The 21,487-nt window shown below is 42.7% G+C and overlaps 1 protein-coding gene across 3 annotated transcripts in view; it reads right to left on the bottom strand.

Moving 5' to 3' along the window:
- Positions 1-21,487, bottom strand: part of Wdr72 (WD repeat domain 72) — a 163,645-nt gene that overhangs the window by 119,291 nt on the left and 22,867 nt on the right. For all 3 annotated transcript variants that reach the window (XM_052729321.1, XM_052729326.1, XM_052729334.1), the window contains exons 12-13: positions 19,246-19,441; positions 860-1,062 (exon numbers count right to left, since the gene is read on the bottom strand). In XM_052729321.1, coding sequence (XP_052585281.1) covers positions 860-1,062; positions 19,246-19,441 — 399 coding nt within the window. The remainder of the gene's footprint in view (positions 1-859; positions 1,063-19,245; positions 19,442-21,487) is intronic.

The raw sequence follows: 21,487 nt of genomic DNA, 5'->3' as shown, positions 1-21,487 counted from the left end.
TAAGAGTGTATGTGTGTGCAACTTAGCTCTTATATGCACGTGAGAGAAGGTGGCCAGCAAAGACAGGGACATCAGATCCCTCGAGCTGTGGTTACTCACAGTTGTGAGGCCCATGTGGATGGTGGCATCTAAACTTGGGTTCCCTGGAAGAATAGCAAGTGCCCCTGACTCTGAGCAATCTCTCTAGGCCCTACTTTTGATTTTCTAAAAATCTTTAGGTTCAAACATGTTATTAGAAATATTTATACATCAATTATTAATTAGTAAAAAATAATTTACATCAGCAATAAGAGAAATAAAACAGAGTATATAGTGGTCCTTAAAATTGCAGAAATATGTTAGATAATATTATGGAGGGGATATTTACATGAAAAAAGCACCAGGGACATTCATACACATGGCACGGGTAAAGAGGTTAACAAGATAGCATGAAGGATAAAAATGGAAAACACTATCTTAAGGAAATTAGATTAAATCACTATAACATGTCTAGAAAAGAAAAATAATAAAGCTAGTCTAATAACAAGCAGCAAGTCAGAGTAAAAGATACTAAATGCATTCAACTGAAGGAATAAAAATGGATCCAACTACAGAATATAATCACCACCATTGAAAAACACTTATAATTTAAGTTCATGGGACAGTAACTTAATTTTTGATAAGCTGGAAACTCTATTGTCACAAATGTCAATGCAGGGATAGCATCCACTACAGAGTTAAATTCCCCCATCCTGTTCAACCCAACATCACTGGACTGAGGCCATCACCGCCTCCCTGCTTTTGTGCGGACAGGTTAGGGCCGTGTTGCTTCTTACCCCAGCTGCTATGCTCCTGTGGAACACTGGAGATGTGGACTCACCTTACATGAAGACTCCAGCTGCAGACCAGGGCAGGGCACCAGCCCAGGTTGGTGGGAACTGGAGGACCTCTGCTCTACACTCTTGTGCTTGTGTGTCTCTGAGGCCACTGACAGTATAGGCTCAGATCTGACAAGCTGCACATTGTCACCACAGTTAAGAATAATCCTTGCCCTTTCTCCTGTCTCATGCCTTTCCAAAGTGCCTGGAAAATGAAACCCAAGATACAAAACAAATATGAGCAAAATATCCACTGGAATGAATACAATAAAGAGACCTCAAAGGCCGTTTTCACAGAAGGATCTTGGTTCTTTAAGCTGTCATTCCTGCCTTTTTACCACAGAAAGAGCCAGCCTGGGAGCTTTGTCTAGATAGTTGAAATTTTGTCATTGGCTATGAAATGGTGGACTTGAAAGTGTATCCTCCTCTAGGAGTCTTGTTATCCACTCCAAGAGTCTTCACGACTAAAACCCCTCTTACTGTCCAGTGTGAACGTGAGCAACAAGGAACAGCTATGGAATATTTTTGTACTGTCTCCTAGTGTGCAGCTCACAAACAACAGAGATTCTGGAGTGCTCATCTGGGGTTCCCAGGTTGGCAGTGTTTGTACTGGTGATGTGTAACTTACTTAAACGATTAGGGTTGGTGAAGACACCAAGGCTCAGGGTGCATCTGCCCTCACTCAGAGCCCCCCAGCTTTTGTTGTTGCTTTTATTGCTGGAGTTTGTTATCACCAGAACCTTTCTTTTTTATTTCTTATGTTATTAGAGCTGGAATTAATCTCCTCTGTCCTCTGACATCCTTCCAGCTCCAGAAGTGGTGCTGACAAGTCCAATTTAAAGCTAAAAGGAACAAAAGTGTAGGGGGCTGGAGAGCTGGCTCAACAGTGAAGAGCACTGGCTGCTCTTGCAGAAGACTGGGGCTGGGTTCTGAGCCACATGTAACTCCAGCTCCAGGGGAAACAACGCCCTCTTCTGACCTCTGTGGGCACTGCACTCATGCGCCATACATTCACACATGTATACATACATACACACACATACATGTAAGTAATAAAAATAAATCTTCAAAAAAAGAGTAAGTATAAAATTTACCAGAGTTAGCCTGAGGTGATGTCCTATGCTTATCACACAAGTATGAGACCTAGAATTCAGATTCATGGTACTCAGGTAAATGCCTGTAATTTCAGCATGAAGAAGACAAAGGAGATTTCCCCCCTAGATTAGCCCAAATGGTGAGCTCTGGGTTCAGTGAGAGACCCTGCCTCAGGAAATACAGCATAGAGCAAGCAAGGAAGACACAAGACATTATCACTTGACCTCCAAATGTGTGCACATATAAGTGTGTGCGCGCGCGCACGGGGACACACACACACACATATACACACACAATGATCAGAATACTGGAAAGCTTAGTAGCAAGGTATTACCCAACTATAGGGACCTCAGTTTGGAACCTAGCACCAAATAAATCAGTTATTGTCTTCAAGTCCCTATAACCAGGGCTCTAGGGGGTGGGGGCAGAGACAGAAGGATCAGTTGTTGGCTCTCTGCATAGCCAAAACCCATGATTTCCAGGTCAGGGAATAATAAATAAATAAATAAAAGTGCAGAGGAATGGAGGATGACACCTGACATTTTCTTTGGTTTCTAAACCCATGCACAGGTAGACATATGCCACACACATGTATGCATACTACACTCATATACATACACATTCCCATACAGAAAGAAAGTATCAGAAAACAATTGACAAATAGTCCACTGGTTTTATAAATGTGATATCACATATTCATTGAGCAAATTAATCTTGATGTCTGCTTCATATCCTTTATGAGTTCATTTGTATTATTAATCTTAAATATAACTCATACCCAACTGAACAGAAATGATAAGAAATTCAAGAATTAATAACATAATACAGATTTAATTTCATATTATTCCTGTCCTACCTATGAGAAAAAGTTGTGTTAGAGATAATTAATTCTCATTGATAATATTAAGAAAAGATGAACTAAATTGATTATTATAGGAAAGTGATAGTAAAAATGATAGATCCCGCCGGGCGGTGGTGGCGCACGCCTTTAATCCCAGCACTCGGGAGGCAGAGGCAGGCGGATCTCTGTGAGTTCAAGGCCAGCCTGGTCTCCAAAGCGAGTTCCAGGAACGGCGCAAAGCTACACAGAGAAACCCTGTCTTGAAAAACCAAAAAAAAAAAAAAAAAAAAAAAAAAAAAAAAAATGATAGATCCCTCCACCTTCTGATGGGAAGTGAGATGTGAAAAATGTAATGACAACCACCAAATTCAGTCTCAGGCCCCTCCTCCCTCCCATTTCCTCCATCACTCTTAGCTGGTATTTGGCACTTTAAACTGGTCCTGGCCATCATGTTACAGCAACAGGCAGAATTTTAATCCCAGGGACTCTTGGCAATGCTCTGCTGTGGATATCACTCTATATAAATAAAACCCTGATTGGCCAGTGACCAGGCAGGAAGTTTAGGCGGGACAAGGAAAGAGGAAAATTGAGGGAACAGGAAGAAGGAGGGGGAGACACTGCCAGCCACTGCCAGGACAAGCAACATGTAAAGATGCCAGTAAGCCACGAGCCACGTGGCAAAGTATAGATTTATAGAAATTGGTTAATTTAAGATATAAAAACAGTTAACAAGAAGCCTGCCACGGCCATACAGTTTATAAGTAATATAAGCGTCTGAGTGATTATTTTATACGTGGGTTGTGGGACTGTGGGGCTTGGTGGAACCTGGAGAGAAGCTCTCCAGCAACAATGCTCTCCCATTTTAATCATTTTAAATTTGTAAGAAAACATCCTGAATATCAATGTCTAAATACAACTTTCTAACCTTTGTTTTTCCATGACTATTGAGATACTGTCAACCAAGGACACCGGCAGCAACATCAAGAAAATCTTTTCTCTCAAGTATGACAGTTAGAAAAGTTTATCAGATGAAAGACTGAGGTTCATCTTCCCGGAAAATGACTGCATTCCAGAACTTACAACCATGTGGTTCGTTGTCTTTCTGAGAAACCTCTCTTTGAACTTGGTATCCACATGGATAGTCTTCTCATGAGTTTTCTGGGGCTACACAATGTGATATTTGGAAAATATTTTCAAAAAATTTTAAGTCTCTCTGTGTTACCTGGAACTGGCTTTGTACTCCTGGGCTCAAAAATACTCTTGCCTCGGCCTCTCAAGTGGTTGAGAGAACAGGTGTGTGCTACCATGCTTGGCTTTTGACAATCCTTGAGAAATAATGCATTGTACTTTAATCACATAGCCTTGTGCCTTACACTGTATATTTTACACATTCACATACCTCATCTTAAACTAAGCACAACCATCTCTCGAATTGTCTAGCCATAACCATAGCTTACCCCTGTAAGTGTATGGCTGTCACCTCCTGGTTTTGCACAGGTATCTAATCTGTTTCATCTACTGTACCATCCAATGTGACCTGTTTGCAACATATAGTAAACAAGAATGGCTCAGCCTCAAAGCCTCACGGCATTGCAAGGGCAAGAGACATCAAAGGCTAATTTACTATAGTATCTAAAGTACAAATATTCTACTCTACCCCTAAGGAAATATCCCCCAACCAAAGAAAACATTGGATATTTGGTTTTGTTGATAATAAATCTTAACATAGTTGTTAATTCTTTAAAATTTCTTATCAAATTATTATTGCTTCTTTCTCCTGATTAATGAGCTCTTTTAAATCACTTCTCAGCAGAATTCATGGAATTTACATCACTTAAGCACATTTTTAAAATTGTTAGGATATCTAGAAAAAAGAGAATAACCACAAGGAAGACTATCAGTGTGTTCTCGTGAGAATTCCTCCCCTAGGGAGGTATAAGCAAATCTACCCTCCTATTCCTCCCCAGTGACAAACCAAAGTATCATTCCACCAAAGTCCACCTTGGGATACCAGTGAGTTTACTGGGTCTACTTACAAAGCAATGGTGGAGGGTTATGGGAAAGAAGCTGGGTATCAATGACCTTGGAGATCAATGATACACTTGGAGATCTGCACCCAGCATGGAGGATGGCTTCCCCATGGCCCATAGTCCTCCTCAGTTAACTTCCCCAGGCTTCTATACTCTAGTGCCTAACCTAGACCCAAGACCTAAACTCAATTAGGGCTACATTGCACACACTGCCTGGGAAGTATGGATAGAAACTCAGTTGCTGGTCCAATAACCCCCTCCTCAAAACCCCTCCTTCTGTGAGGGGATACCAACAACAGGTTGGTGGAGAAGAGTAAGGCTTTCAACTTTCTAGCTGTTTTTCATTCTGTCCTAAGGACCAGTGCCCTTGACATGAGGGCTGAGAGGTACACCCCTCCATCTTTATGGCAAATCCTTCCTTCTGAGAACACCACCTCTACATGCCTAACACGCTCTGGCAGAGGAGATTCAGAGATGTATCTATGATGGACTTGGCCTGGTTAAAGGTCAGGTGTTTGCATACACAGCCTGGGGATTTCCAGGTAGAGACCAGGGCAGAGAGACAGAAACTTACACAGTCATAAGACAGACTGGGATTAAATTCCAGTGACAGACTTCCATCGAAGGGGACTTGGAGTGTTTAAGGCCAGCACAGACCTCTGAGTCTTTCTGCATATAAAGGGAGGATTATATTTTATATTCTGCATACAAAATGGTGATTCTCACCCAGCCTTCTGCTTAGTAGTGTGTTGTTAAAATACAAGCACAGACAAAGACATAAGGACTGTCAATATTTATACAGAACCTACTGTACTTCTTTCTGCTGTTTTCATTTTCGAATAGGGAAAATGACCTCTATAATGTGTGCTGGAGACTTGACTTGAAATGTCAGGCTTTCTTCAAGAAAGATAGGCTGCAAAGGACAGTGCTTCGACCAAGGTACAAGAGCAAGGCAGAGAGTTAGGGAAACATAGAACGTGCCACACCAGTGTAGTACTCCTGTCCACAGACACAATGAGAAGGAACTGCGCTGCCTGACCCTAGAAGTCCCTCCCAGGAACTGGAACTTTTCACCATTTGGCTTCCCTGGTAATTTCCATCAAATTTAAAATGTTTGGTCTTCTAGTAAATATATCCTAAAATACCACAGATATTTGCTTTCTAGTATTATAATCTACTATCAACAAATAAATTGTTTTAAATTACCCACCTACATAAATAAATTTGAGACAGTAGTGACTTCCTGAGAACAATAAAGAAATAAAATTATCATAGGAACACAAAATCTCAGAGCCACCAAAAGCTCAGACTTGTCCATAAAAAAAAAAAAAACAGGAGATGCATTCAATTAAACATTCTACTCATAGCATTGTGGAAACCTAAAACATTAGCCGAATTTACTAAAAAGAAACCTGATGTTATGATTAATAACAGGCACATGAACAGAGCTTGATGGTAAGAACATGAAATATTACATAATAGATCTAGGACTTGTCTCCATCAGTAGGATTTCCTCAGCTGAATCTGATGTGCTGTGGGGCAGTGCTTAGGAACAGTTATATTTCAAAGTGACTACACGTAAAATAGAATAGGTTTAAAAAGTAGCTTCATTATCCAACTTGGTAGCCACACTCATACAATCAGATTTCAGTCAAACAGATGGCTGCCAAAAGTAATCAAATTCCTCTGTGTGGAGGAAGCTGACCATTGGTTGTGTTGTGAGATTTCTCACTTATCTTCAGCTGCACATGAAGCTCAGTGACTTGCTCACAGAAGTGTATGGAGATTGACCCAGCGGCCCTGCCTAATAAAAGCATTTCACAGTGACTGCATCTTACCCTGGAAAATAGGAAACTGATGTGAGTTTGACCAAGGGGAGGCCCTGGAGGCATGGGATTTAGATTTAGCTAACTAGAAAGAAATGGAAGCGTGGGGAAGGGGAATGGATCTGAAAATATTAAACCAAGCATAAAGGCACTTTCTTCTTTCCTAACTATCGCAGAGTGGAATAAATCCATCTGTAAAATAGATCTTCAATGACTTGACTCATTTCACACTATGCAAAGGCCTGAGTAGGTTAACAAACTCAGGACTGGCTTCCCACCAACCTTCTATACCTTAAGGGTATAGAATACATTTTTTTAAAAAATCTCTGACCTCTGTGACCTGAACCCCAGCTCTGCCTCCAGCACCTTCACAGAAATTCCAGCATTTACCGGAGGGACACACTCAACCCCCACATCCAATTCTGACCATTGACCTCCAGAAAAACGCAATGACAGGCTCAGAAGAGGGGAGAGAATAAGAGATGAGATACACAGAGGTTTCAAGTTGCTGACATGCGTCCAAATTATAAACAAAATGCTAACTTTAAGCAAATTTCAAACCAGATGCTTCCTGTTATTTTCTTATTAAATGATCTCTCTTCTTAAACGTGTGCTAACAACATTACCTATGACTAAATTTCAATTTTCAACTTCATTCTACAACTAAATGAACTAATTTGTGAGGATGTGCACAGAAAAGGCATGTTTTGCTTTATCACATTAAAAGTATGCTTAAATTGACAATCACCTATCTTATGCATAGCATTAAAAATCATCACATTTCTAACTAACAGAAAATGCCACTCACTTTGTATGCCTTGCATTCCGATACCAGGTATATTTATTTTTAATTTTAAAATAACTCTCTTAGATTTTATCCCTCATGCATCTTATTGAAGGTTAGCTGACTTATTGGCTGCAATGGCCCTGAAGACATTCCAGTCTATCATTTATTTGCTTCTGGCATCAGTTCAGGTAATTAGGTCATTATCTTGCTGAGCTGATCTACAGTTTTTCCTGGAAAGATGAAGCATATTGGAAAAGGCAGAATTGAAGTGTGCTCTCCCGGATAAGGTGCTGAGTGAAGGGCAAAGTCTATGGAGGGTCTTGTTGTTTCTGCTTTGTTTCCTTTGTGTTCATAGGGGGAGGATATAATAGGGAGGAAAGAAGGGTTTTGACTGCAATCAGTCAAATAATGAGTGGGCAAATGAGTGAGCTCAAGGTCAGTGGACTGTGGAGTTTGTTTGGAAGAATCGAGGCTCAGGATACTACCACTAGAATCTACCGATGAGAGTCAATACTATGTCCATACCCAGGTATGCAAAAAATGTTGTTTCAACTTCCCACCCTTCAATTCCAAGGATTCACTCACTTCTGGAGTCTTTACAGACTCAGGCTTGGGCTCCAAGAAAACAGGCAGAACTCTCTAAATAAATCCCCAGTGCCCCTCAATCTTCTCCAGTCTTCTGCCATGGGACTGGGATGTCATAGCAGTCCAATGGTCATTAAGATTACTAATTCCTTGACCTCAGAAGGAGACCCTTCAATTAGGCCAGTTCTCACTAGTTGACCTTTTTTTTTGCTGTTTGTGCTTATATGTGCAAGCATGTATGTGTTTGTATGTGTCTACATGTGCAAGCACGTGTGTGTTTCCAGAGAGAAGCCAGAGGTAGATTCAAGTCTCTTCCTCATTTCCTTCTCCTCCACCTTACCCTTGGAGACAGGGTCTCTCACTGTCTCTGGAGCTTACAGATCTGGCTGAGCTGACTGGTCATTTGAACCCCAGATTTCCTCCTGTCCCTGCTTCCCCATCGCTGGCATACAGGTGTATACCACCATGCCTGGCTTTTTAAATGTACTGGAAATCCAAGCTCACTCTCCTGACTGCACATCTCCCCAGCCCCTAATTAAAGCACTAGTTGAGCCCTTGAAAAGCAGCTGTTGCAAGAAGGGGGTTCGTGCCTTTATTTTAGCCCTGTGAGACCCAATGCCTTGAAGCTAGTGACATTCACCCGTACCTCTACTCTGCAGAACGGTGAGATATTAAACTAAAGATCTTAAGTTCGAAGTTATTTGTTATGCAGCAGTAGGGAAGCAATATAGCCAGGACTCCTGATTGGCACACATACCTGGACTCAAATCTATGATTCTTTTTCCAATATTTTTCTTATGGAAACAAATTATTAAATGCCTAAAAGGACCAAGATATAAAAAATGTGCATCTCTGTTACACTTTTAAAACTTCAGAAAGTAATTCCATATCCTGTCTTACACTCTTGAGTACAACAAGCCATAGAGACATTCAATAAATACCTACAGATGGGAAATCATGTGCCACACCAACATATTCATTTTCCAACACTCTCTTTCTGGAGGGATTGTATGTAAGTTGTAAAATATTGTTTGTTTGTTTGTTTGTTTGTTATCCTTTTGCTCTTCATCTCTCTTTATCATTAAGTCTGCCATTATCTACCATTTATTCTGAGAGAGGGTCTCATGTGGCCCAGGCTGGCTTCAAACTCATTATGCAGCTGAGGGTGACTTTGAACTTCTGAGCTTCCTGCCTCCATCTCTGAAGTGCTGGGATTAGAGGCATGGCTCCTCACACCCCATTTATGTGGTGCTGAGCATGGAACCCAGGGCTCTGTGCTATGCTATGCAACCCCTCTACCAACTAGCTATATTCCCAGCCCCCAGTGTTATTTAATTCTTAAATCAATCCAGAAAAGAAACTGGGGGATGGGAAAGGTGAGTAATGGAGTATTTGTATGATCCTGTAGCAGAGCCACAAGCCAAAGGGGCTGGGATACTTGGTGCTTAGTTTAAAGTATGTGATGAATGGATGGTGATACAGAAGAGGGGGGTAGAAGGAAGGCCTTGACTGGTGAGGTAATCAGTTGGCAAATCTGCCTATAGTTCACACAAAGGATGATAAAGACCCCAATCAATCATTGTTTTTATTTTTAAACATTTTCAATGCCCGTGAAATTATTTAATTTCCTGTTTCATTGGTAGTGTACATTTTCAAATGATTCAAGTTTATTTATTAACATTGTTGATAAAAGTGAGGGGAAAGAAATGGTAAATACTTTAGGCCCATAAAATTCCCTATATGGCCAGGCATCTCTGATGGGCTCTGAACTGGATAAAACCACTGACGATTTTCTTGTTATCTGACCAGAGTATCACATGCTGTCTATCTTACTGTAACAGGGTGCTGGTGGCTGCCTAGGGGAACCCCAAGTTCTATGGCGCAGACAACAATTGAACATTGGGGGAAACAGAAGACCAAGCTATGGAGGAAGGGAAAGCAATAGCTGTACCCCCCTGGAGGGGAGAAGCCTAAAGCTGGGAGTCCCAACAGGGAAGCTGGCTTGACTATTGCATAGGCCCATTAGGGCCTCCCCTTCCTCCTCTGGGTCCTGTTTATATAACCACCCCAGTCATCTTCTTCTGCTCTTTGGGAACAAGTAGACACTTCAGGGACCCACTTTCCCTTGTCGACCTGTGTCTCTCTAGCTTCCTTTTATGTCCATCGCTTGGGTTGCTACAGTTATAACCTCTGCTGTTGAATTCAGTTCTTCACATCTGCCCAGTAAGTACCTTACCAAGCCATCTCCCCACCTATGACTCTTAGTGTCTTAGGTCTGTTAGTGCACTTGGGATTCCCCACTGCCAGTTGCAGAAGCAGGTCTAAGGTCTTCTAAGCATGGATGGGCATATCAGAACTGGGTCTGCGCAAAGAGTGGGAGAATGGGTGGGATGATCTATACCCAGATCTTATCAACAAGGCAGAGATAAATAACCAATATTATTTTTGACATGTAACGACAAACCCAACAAAATCCTCTGCACACCAAGACAAGGACTTGACCCCTGGACTAATTTTTACTTGGTTCTTTCCAGAGGCATGAAAGACTTTCCCCCATCTAATCTTAACACATGTGAATGGTAGATATTGGATATTATTGATGCGCCCAGACTAATGAAGTTAAGTCCAGTGTCTTTTATCTTGTGGCCAAATCAGAGAAGCCTCCCTCCCCGCCGCTCCCCCTTCCTACACTCCCCCAGCACCAGTCATTACAGTCCACTGAGTCTTGCTTTCCAAATCATTTCTGTGGCAGCTGGCTGCTGGGAAGATGTGGGCTACTGAAAGGAGGAAACCTGGGGAGGGCAGCTGCTCCTCTGGGCTTCTTTCCACTCCGCACCACAGCTAAGAGCCCTGCTAAGGTAGCAAGTGTCCCTGTAACACATTTGCAGAAGGGTCTTCACTAAGGTGGAGCTGCAGAGCAGCTGCCTGAGATTCTGCAGCCTGAGCCCCCTGCACATTGGATGTGGCTAGGTGACACCACACCCAGCCAGCACTCTATCCCCAAGTGCAGTATGACCACAGGAACTGCTGAGAGTGATCACAGCTTGGACTTTCTTTCCAAAGCAAAACCCAGGGAGGCAGCAACTGCCGAATGGATGCAATAAGGATGTAAGGACGGAGGTTGGGGGATGGGGGTGGGGCCTAACTGGTGAAAAGCAGACAGCGTTTGTTTTTATAATTAGAATGACATCGTATTGATTTTCACATTTGTTTCTGAGCACACAAAATGTTCTAAAGATGTCTTGCAAGCACCAAAGTAATATGCCCTATGTGTTATGCCAGGAGAGTCAAAAGACAGGGTTAAGTAATAGCTCAATTAAACTTCGGATGCGTAAATAAACACACACACACACACACACACACACACACACACACACACACGCCCCTACACAATCACATGCACACATACACACTCACATATTCATACACCCAGGAAGTGGTAGAACAAAATTTAAACATGGGTAATTTAACTCTCCACACTAATGTTCTTACCCCCTCTGGGCACTGACTCCTACCTAAGAGATTAAACTTAGCTGGATAAATTTTCAGTTGCTAAATCTTAAAGTTCATGTTCCCAGCTGTGTACCAACCCATGCAAGCGCTCATGATCACACACACACAACTCCAAATTACAGTGTTGTTGGATAACTAGGGCCAAGGAGGAGAGAGTGAAGATTCAAAACCACGCTTCACAGCAAAAACAGACATTGGGTAATAACACCAGTAATTATTATGATAAAGGAAACCAGCCTTAGACAAGGCGATACAGGAAAACCTTGCCTTGCACTCAAATGCATTTCTGTTTTCCCTTTTCTAAAAGCAATCATCTCCAGGGGGTTCCATCTGCAATCTGCCACAACAAAACCAAGCAGTTCTGGGAAAAGGACACCTTGGAGAAACTGTGATTGGCAGGATGCTGCCCACTCCAGCCCACCTCTACTACGTGTGCAGTGAACGATAAACCTCAGCCCTGCTGACAAGGCATCCCACATGCTATAACTTTACCGCTTTAGCTAGACAATGGTGACCTGGGTGAGAAACCAAGCACAGTATCCTCAGAGTGGTACAGTTGGTCCTGGGGCTCATCTCAACATTTGTTATTTCCTGTTATACCAATATTCACCATTGTACTCCATGAGGGACTCAAACTTAGATACTGGGAAATTTTTTTTCCCAGAACCAACTTGTATGCTACTTTGTTATGGCAAAGTTCGAATTTAACCACAGATTCTATAGCACTAGAACGAATATGACCACTGATCTAGTAAACTGTGGGCCCCATGTATTCCTCAGTTTTCACTCTACACAGTTTCAAGACAAAGTGTTGAATATATTTGGAAAATATGGCCTATTAGTTTTTAGTTGACAAAGATCATTGCTCATATATGTTTTCTTCTTCTTCTTCTTCTTCTTCTTCTTCTTCTTCTTCTTCTTCTTCTTCTTCTTCTTCTTCTTCGTGTGTGTGTGTGTGTGTGTGTGTGTGTGTGTGTGTGTGTGGTGTGTGGTGTGCCTCCCTGTGTGTATGCTCCTTCACATAGGTGCGGATGTCTGTGTGTGTATAGCTAAGATTGATGTACAGGACATTCCTCTATCATTCTTCCACTTCATTCTTCGAGACAGAGTCTGCCAATCAAATCCAGAACTCACCAATAAGGCTAGTCTTCCTAGCCATTTTGCTGGGGGTAGGGGAGGGATGGGTTGAAGAGAGAGATGCCCTGTCTCTGGCTCAAATTACAGGACAGCTGTCACACCTACTGGATAGTTACTTGGCTTACGGGGGATTGGAACTCTAGGTTCTCTTGTTTGTGGGTCTTTAACCACTGTTGAGCACTTTAACCGATGAGCTATCTCCCAGCCCAGAATCTTTCTTAAATTTTTTTTAAAACACAATTCTTACCATTTCCCTTGAAACTATGGAAACAAATCCCCTAATGAGCTGGGCAGTGGTGGCTTAATTCCAGTACTCGGGAGGCAGAGGCAGGTGGATCTCTGTGAGTTCAAGGCCAGCCTGGGCTACAGACTGAGTTCTAGGAAAGGGCTCCAAAGCTGCACAGAGAAACCCTGTCTCAAAAAAAAAAAAAAAAAAAAACCAAAAACAAAACAAAAAACAACCAAATCCCCTAATTAGACAACAACATTGAAGACCAAAAGAGCTCTCCAGCTGGTACTAATAAATCCATTATGGAAAAGAAATTATGGGGCTGGAAATTTACTGTCTATGGTAGAAACAAATTCAGCATTGTTTTCCCCAGCTACCCATCCTGAGCTTGGGAGTTGGCTTGAGCCTTGACACATTCCGGTCTCTCGTGCCTTCCTGTCAGCTGTCGCTTCTGCTCTCAGGTGTGCCTGTCACAAACCACCTCCTGCTTATACTTTGCTGTGTGTAATCTGTCATGTGAGAAATCAGATGGCTGTTGGGACCACGTGTAAATTAAAAGTCACATTCTGAGAGACAGCCAGAGATCCTCCTTCCAATGAGTACCGAGCAATCTTCTGGAAGCTGCTCCCTCTCTTCCCAGCATTTTTCTTATCTAGCTCCTGCCTGATGGTTACAGAACACTGGCTTTCATCTGCAGGAACTGTACTGTGTAATATACAGTGAGGGGCACACCAGAGTTCAGGAAGAGACATGTGTCCCAATACGTGGGTGACATCCGGGCAGCTGCCTTAGACACACCGAGGCTGTCTCAACTCCATTTTCTCACTAGTGAGATGAGAGCAGCAATCCCAAACCTCCACAGTCAGTAAGGTGGATTGAACTAAGAATGAGTTGCTATGAAGACAATATTTTCATGTGTATGAATTATGTATTTGTTCATGTGTATGTTTGCAGGTACATGTACATGTATGTATGCATGCATGTGACTTGGCGGTCTGAGGTTGATTTGGGGTGTCTTCCACAATTGCTCTCAGTTTTGGAGGGCATGCCTGCCAAGGTACATACCTGGAGAACATACCTGTGGTTTTGTGGTTGAAATCAAGTCATCAGACTTGGCGACTAGTTTGCTTGTTTCCTACTGAGGCACCTCAATGCCTGTACATTTTAGTTTTTGAGGAAGAGTCTCCCTGATGTTCATTTGACTAGGTTGGCTCTCCAAGAAGCCCCAGGGATCCTCCTGTCTCCACCTCCCCAGACAGGGATTACAATTGTATGCCACACCCTGACATTTCTTACATGGGCTCTGGAAATAGAACCCCTGGCCCTCATGCTTGTACAGCAGGCACTTTACTGGATGAACTATCTCCCCAACCCCAACACTATCCGTTAAGAAGAACAATTATTAAGTCTCACGTATATTACCCACAGCTGCCTATTGCCTGTTTCTGTTTTATTGAATAAAGTTTTATTGAAACACAGCCTTGACCATACTTTAAGTATTGTATACAGATTCTCTGGAGTTACAAGGGCAATTTCAGAAGTCACAGGAGAAACCATAAGGCCCCAAAGCTGAATATATTTACAATCCAACCCTGTGCTGAAAAACTACTGAACCATCCCATCAAGAAATGTTTTATCTTTCAGCAAATGAGATTTCATTTTCCCCCACAAAAAGTAATTAAGTGGCTCGATATGGACTATGTTCTAAAGGTAGCACAAGTTGATCAGGAAACATTCAGGAATAAAAATAACCATTACATTTACAGCACATAAGAAATTCAATGTATAGGTTTCTGCCCTGCAAATCTGTTACTGTAAACACGAAAGCCCTCAGAAATACGCCAAACTTAATGTGTAAAAGGGATAATTAGCTCGGAGCAGAAAATTATTCCTGGTGTGCATGTAGGGGAAGACTCAGTAATGCATTACTTCTATTGTGTCAGCCATGCAGCAGTGAGGCCCGGAGTCCTCAGTGCCAAACACGCTGTGGGAGCACAAATATTAATCAAAATGACATCTCCAATTTTTCCCCTTCCTAATCAGGCCTAAACATCACGGGACATCCAGCAGATCAATAAGTAAAACTGGAAGCCCTCACCACTCAATGCTGTAGCTCTCTGCCCTCAGCCTGGACAAGAGCCTTCAGTGTTAACCAACAATCCCCTATTTTGGTCATCCATGAGGTGAGCGTGCCCACCTATGACCCCAGAGCATCACCCAGACATGCATCCAGCCATGCCACCTGTCACAGAAAGAAAGACCGCATACAGTTTCAGCATGAAATTGGCATGGGAGTGTAGCCCTAGAAGATGTCTTTTCATTCCAGGCCCCTTTCCTTGATTTCCTGTCCCACTGACACTTGCTATTCCCCCCTCCTCTGGGCTTTGGAGGTGTGCGGGTGCTGGGAAACATCTGACTCACTTTAGTCAATTGATTCCTCCTTTGTGTCTAGAGGAGGCTGAATACTGGAACAAAGAACACATCCAGTCACGTGATTCGAACCCTGTCGAGCCAATTGCACAACCACAGGCAAGGGGACAAAGGCCCAGAAAAACTCCTGGAGTAGAAAAAGCATTGTCCTTCCTCTGAGGAGGCGTCAGCTTCAGGATCCTGTGGGATGTGTGGAGCAGCAAGCTCAGGGCTGCTTCCAGCCAGGCAGCAGCCAGGGAGGAACTGCGGATGCTGGGGACTCCATCCTACAGCCACTAAGGCCCAGGGACATTGGTGACTACACTCATCCATCCATTCATTAGTTCATTTTGCTGTGTGCCAGGCACGTCGGTGAGCAGGCATATTCTATTTTTTAGGCTCCCCTTAAACAGTTTTGGTCTTAGCCAGTGTTCCCTGCTCCCTAACATGAAACTACACGTGCGAAACCTTCCTGACTCCAGATCTTTCCACCTTTATATAAAAAAGAATACAATGAAGAAATAAGGCATAAGAAAGATGATGGTACCACTTTAGCCAGCTGATGTCCAGCTTGGGAAGAGAAAAATAGTCCCTTCAATCTTAAGCAAATGGGGCTGGAGAGATGGCTCAGAAATTAGGACCACTGTCTCCTCTTCTAGAGTACCTGGGTTTGATTTCCAGCACTTTCATGGCAGTTCAAAACCATATACAACACTAGTGCCAAGGGATCTGACACCCTCTTCTGATACCCACAGACATTTGGTACAAGGCATATACACAGGCAAAACACACGTACTCATAAAATGAGTATACATAAACCTCAAAGGAAGAAAAAGAACTGCAGAGATTAAAAACAACCTTCAACAAAGCTAATGCCAGACACAAGGCTAAAGGAAATTAGGTAAACTTAGTTTAAAGGAGGTCAGAGGTCCGATGATCATTAGGATAGAATTTGGGAAAAGAAAGGGATTTGTTACCCATATGAAGACTCAGATAGATATATAAATAATACTACTTTCCTAGGTTGAATTGATACTGTTTTTTGTTTGTTTGTTTTTTAAAGGACAACAGCGTAGTTAACAAAGGATAAATAACCTCGTTTGGAACAAACATCCCATAGGTTAATTTGGCAGCAAACATGCGCTTACTTGATACAACACTCCTACAGAAACAATATTCATAGCCAGTTCTAAGAGACTCATGAATTAAAATATGTTCTCTCCATGACAGCCGCTAAACTGATCGTTGTCCATTGGACCGTCCAGCCCATCCGTTCCTACTGCCTGTGTCCAGCTCTGTGCTCACTGAGGCTGATGCCAAGAACCAGCCCCGTCACCTCTGATGTCTAGTGTGATTAAATAATGAAGGCGGTAGTTAGGAGGATGAGAACTGCTCCGTGGCTTTCCCTCCTTCGACCCTGCATGTCTGCCCGGAGCATCCCCTGAACTTCCTGGTTTTCAGTTACCTTCTGGTTCTTTCTGCTTCATTTATCAGGGCTGGGGGTGGGGGTGGGGGCGGACATTCCTGTTGTTGCCCATGCCCACATGCTAGGGAACTCATCACTCATCTCCCCAACCCCATTTGCAGCCTGCTCCCTCACCCCGACCCACACATTTACAACTATTCCATTCATGAATTTCTCATCATTTGACAAATATGAGTTGGATTCAGCTTCCTGCTAGGACTATGATTGAAATGTAACGCATGCATCTGTTTATAGACATGGGAATGTGCACAGCAGTAAGGGGATAGCATTTATACCATGCTGTGAGATGGTCTGTATGTCAAATGTGTTGCTGATTGGTCAATGAATAAATCACTGATTGGTCAGTGGCCAGGCAGGAAGTATAGGCGGGACTAACAGAGAAGAGAATTGAGAGAACAGGAAGCTGGGTGGGGGAGACACTGCCAGCCGCCATCAGGACATGGAAGATGTAAAGTACCGGTAAGCCACAAGCCACGTGGCAAGGTATAGATTAATAGAAATGGATCAATTTAAGCTGTAAGAACAGTTAGCAAGAAGCCTGCCACGGCCATACAGTTTGAAACCAATATAAGTGTCTGTGTTTACTTGATCGGGTTTGAGCGGCTTGGGACTGGCGGGTGAGAGAGATTTGTCTTGACTGTGGGCCAGGCAGGAAAACTCTAGCAACATACCATGCATGTTCTGAGAGCAAGGTGAAATTGTTTCTTTTCATTTTGTAGTAGAACCATGAACATTTGCGAGTGACCACATAGTTCTCCATTTTTTCTAGATTCTATTATCTATAAAAAATAAGCTTGGTCCCCAAGTATCCCCACTTAAACATGCAGCTGCATGCATGAATAAGCACTCATGTTTCACAGAAAAGGGCTTCGCAGCTATATTCTTTGATGATGATGATGATGATGACGATGATGATGATGATGATGATGTGGTTAATATTACTAATGACTTACTGCTTGTTTTCCAATATGAGAGGTATTATTTGATTTAATCCTATATGATTACAAGGGGACTGTCTTGCAGATAAGTCACATGATTTGCCCATGGCCAGTAGCTCGCTCTTCCCTACCAGGTCTTGGAAGCAGTCAATATTTTAAAATCTCTTCTACCCACTATATTCAGCTATCACTCAGATCCATAGATTACACATGGATTTTTAAAATTTTCCTGATTGGAGCTGAAAAGATAGCTCAGTAGTTAGGAGCCTTGGCTGCCCTTGCAGAAGATCTGACTTCAATTTCCAGCACCCATGGGGTGGCTCACAACTAGAGCTCCAGTCCCTGGGGATCCAACGCCTTCTTCTGGCCTCCTCCAGTACTAAATGCACATGATGCACAAGCATATGCTTAGGCATAACACACATAAAGTAAAAGCAAAAACTAATTATAGAATAAAAAAAATCATAATTTTGGATTTACTGTGTGAAGTGTCACCGAGGACCTAGAACTGTCTCCCATTTGCTAGCTGTGCAATCTTGCGTATTTACACAGCAGGTGTGGTGTGCCCTGCCAACACATCTACCGCACAAGTTATGAGAATCAAATGAGAAAATGAACACTGAAGCCGCCCAAGCTGTTAAACATGGTCCAAAGGCAGGGCAGCGTCAGGAGGCTCTGGAAACTCCAGTGTACAAATCACCATCATTATCCCATGACAGTCAAAGGGGGAGAAAATGGAAATTATTTCGGCAAAGTATAAGTCCAAACTATATTAGAAACTACCCAGTCTGTGAACAACACCCAACCTAAAACCACCACTGTTTGATCAATAAAAAATATGCAATAGATCCCGTGGAACACACTCCCAAGAGGGCCATGCTAACTCCTATGCAGTAATTACACCTCCCTTCTTTGGTATGTTCCCAGTCCTTTCTGAAATGTGTTATTTATTCTGTCTTCAGACATCTAATCAAACTTGAAAAGAAAAAGAAAATCCTGTCAATGTTCCAAACACACAACTCTGTGGTGTGATATCAAAAAAGTTCAGTTGAACTGCTTGCTGAGTCTTCAGTTTCCCTGACTCAAGTTTTTTGGAGTTTTTATAATTAATTATCTTCCATTATTACTGATCATCAATTAGCTCAAAATGTTGCTGAGTTGGTGACTATGCTGAAGAAGGCAGAATTTAATGATAATTTGAGACCAGTAGGACACTAAATTTCTCTCTTGTTAATAATTAAAGTAGATAACTTATGTTTTTATTTATAGCTTCCAGAAATATCCGGCTCATTCCTGAGCGCTGCCCTGTCAGCTAATCATCAGCTGGTCAGGATCTGACTAAGGCCACTGTGTTTTATTTCCCACACTTCCACTGCAGCTATAAACGTAGCCCAACCCACAGTGAAAACAACTGAGGTCATCACCGTGTGACTTATGGAACTTTCCATCTGGACAAATGCTTGCCCACCGACAGACAGATAAAGGATAACCAGGGCTGACCTTTCTGATTACCTGTTTCAATTTCCCAGATGTAAACAGAGTCGTCTGCACAACCAACAATTAGAAAGTTCTCCACTGGGTGCCATCTGATGGTTCTCACAGGGAAGAGGTGCTTCCGGGCACGCAGGAGGCACTGTCTCCCTTCCAGGTGAAGGAGAGCCACAGAGTGGTCACCACACACACAGCAGAGTATCTGACCATCACTAACCTGTAGAAGAAGCACAACGGGTTACGTTTTCACAACGTAAGTGAAAAGCCATATGCTATCTGATGAGAGAACTCTCCCCCTGACACACACACACATACACACACACAGACACACACACACACACATACACACACACACACAGACACACACACACACAGACACAACACAGACACACATACACACACACACACACACACACACTATGCTGTTGCAGCTATTTCCAAAAGTGCATTTCTGCATTAAACAGAACTTCTTCAGGGGGCACTCATGAGTCAGCTGTAGAGAGAGCAGAGTTTAAACTCACCAACCCACCAGGAAGGTCAGGGGACAGGAGTGAAAGTGATGGGGCACAGCCAGATCCTCGCGGAAGATAGCGAAGGGTTCCCATCACTCAGCAGCAGATGCCGGCAGCGATGCTGACGTCGGAAACCGGGCAGAACACAATAAACCCCAGAACTCATTTGTCACCACAAAAAGAAGCTATTTGTGGACACGAACTTAGGCCCAAGGGTATCGAGAGCTGAGACTTTCCACTTAAAGCCTCAGAATGTGATTTGGTTCGGTTCCCAGAACTCCACAGATTCTAATCCAAACAGGAAACTTAGTGTAGACACTATCTAAAACAGGGCATCGTTAGATGGCTCCTGCTGAATGTGCTCCTTCAAAAATGCAAGGACGCAAGGAACTTTGCAGGACAGCAGTCCTGAAGGCATTTGTCAAAGTCATCAGTGGTCACCTTCATCACCCAACCCGGGAAACTAACTGATAAAATGAAACAATTAAACAAAGTTAGTAAGTGACCTGGGATGTAGTAGTGAAGAACATCTGCCTAGCAGGCACACAGCCTTGAATTCAATCCTTAGCATCGCACAGGGGCTGCTGACCCATCCAGAACAACAGCTCGAGCACTGATAGCAAATCTCTGTGTGGGCACTGGACAGCATGCCCCTCCCCACTGCCAATTTTAAGGAGACTAAAGAAATACTGAGGAGAAAAATAAAATCACAAAATGACAGACGTGATACAGATGGAGGCTAGACTTTAGAATGGGTCAGACGTCATAGCTCCCCAGACATCCTACCTTGTGGAGAACAGGTATACTCCACAGCTTCTAGAATGTGAAGCTCCATGTGATCCAGAAACAAACACACACACATACACACACACACACACACACACACACACACACACACACACACACACACACACATACACAGGGGGGGGAGGAAAACAGACACACAGATATATACGCAGACATACAGAGACATGCAAACAGACACAGACACGCACACATAGACATATACAGGCGCATATATACACAGACATACACCCCCACATACATATAAACACACACACACACACACACACACACACACACACACACAACACAAGAATATAAATCAAATGGTCATGAGTGATCACAGGTTAGATGACCCACACCAGGTTGATCCAACCCTGCTTTCTAAACATTTGAAAGCTAGAAGATAAAATAGTTCATAGGAAAAGAGAGGGAGAATTGCAGAATAGCGTGCTTTTGGAGGCATAAACAATACTTCTGAATTCATAGTTTAATTTCTATTGACCCCCAGGCTGAGGCCCACTGCACTCTTTCAATAAATCCCTGTTTGCTCTGACTTGTTTTGAATGGATTCTGACATGAACAGCTCCATCACCTGTGACTAGGGCAGGAGGGAAAGAGAACAGGGTTGAGACAGACTTGGACTTCTGTCCTGGAGCAGAAAAGAGAAAAGGATTGAAAGAGAGAGAGATTCGGGAATAAAATAAAATATATTCCACAGTATTCCAATTGTCAACATGGAAGTTTCTGGAATAGCATTTCACTGTTTAGTTTAATACTTTGTGATCAAGAAATATGTTTCTTTCTATCTTATCACCAAAATACAGCGTCAATTTCTCCGTGTTTAAACTATATAGACATAATTTTATAAGTCAATCTAACTTACCAAACACCTTATCTGTATTGCCACAGACTATTTTTTTTTTTCTCAAATCTAGTTCACATTTTAACAAAGACCTCAGTTCTTT

This window comes from Peromyscus californicus, unplaced genomic scaffold (genome assembly GCF_007827085.1).
Source record: "Peromyscus californicus insignis strain IS unplaced genomic scaffold, ASM782708v3 Scaffold_11__1_contigs__length_118956290, whole genome shotgun sequence".
Taxonomy (NCBI): domain Eukaryota; kingdom Metazoa; phylum Chordata; class Mammalia; order Rodentia; family Cricetidae; genus Peromyscus; species Peromyscus californicus.
Note: the sequence above shows the minus strand (reverse complement) of the source record. Positions and strands in the feature narration are given on the sequence as shown.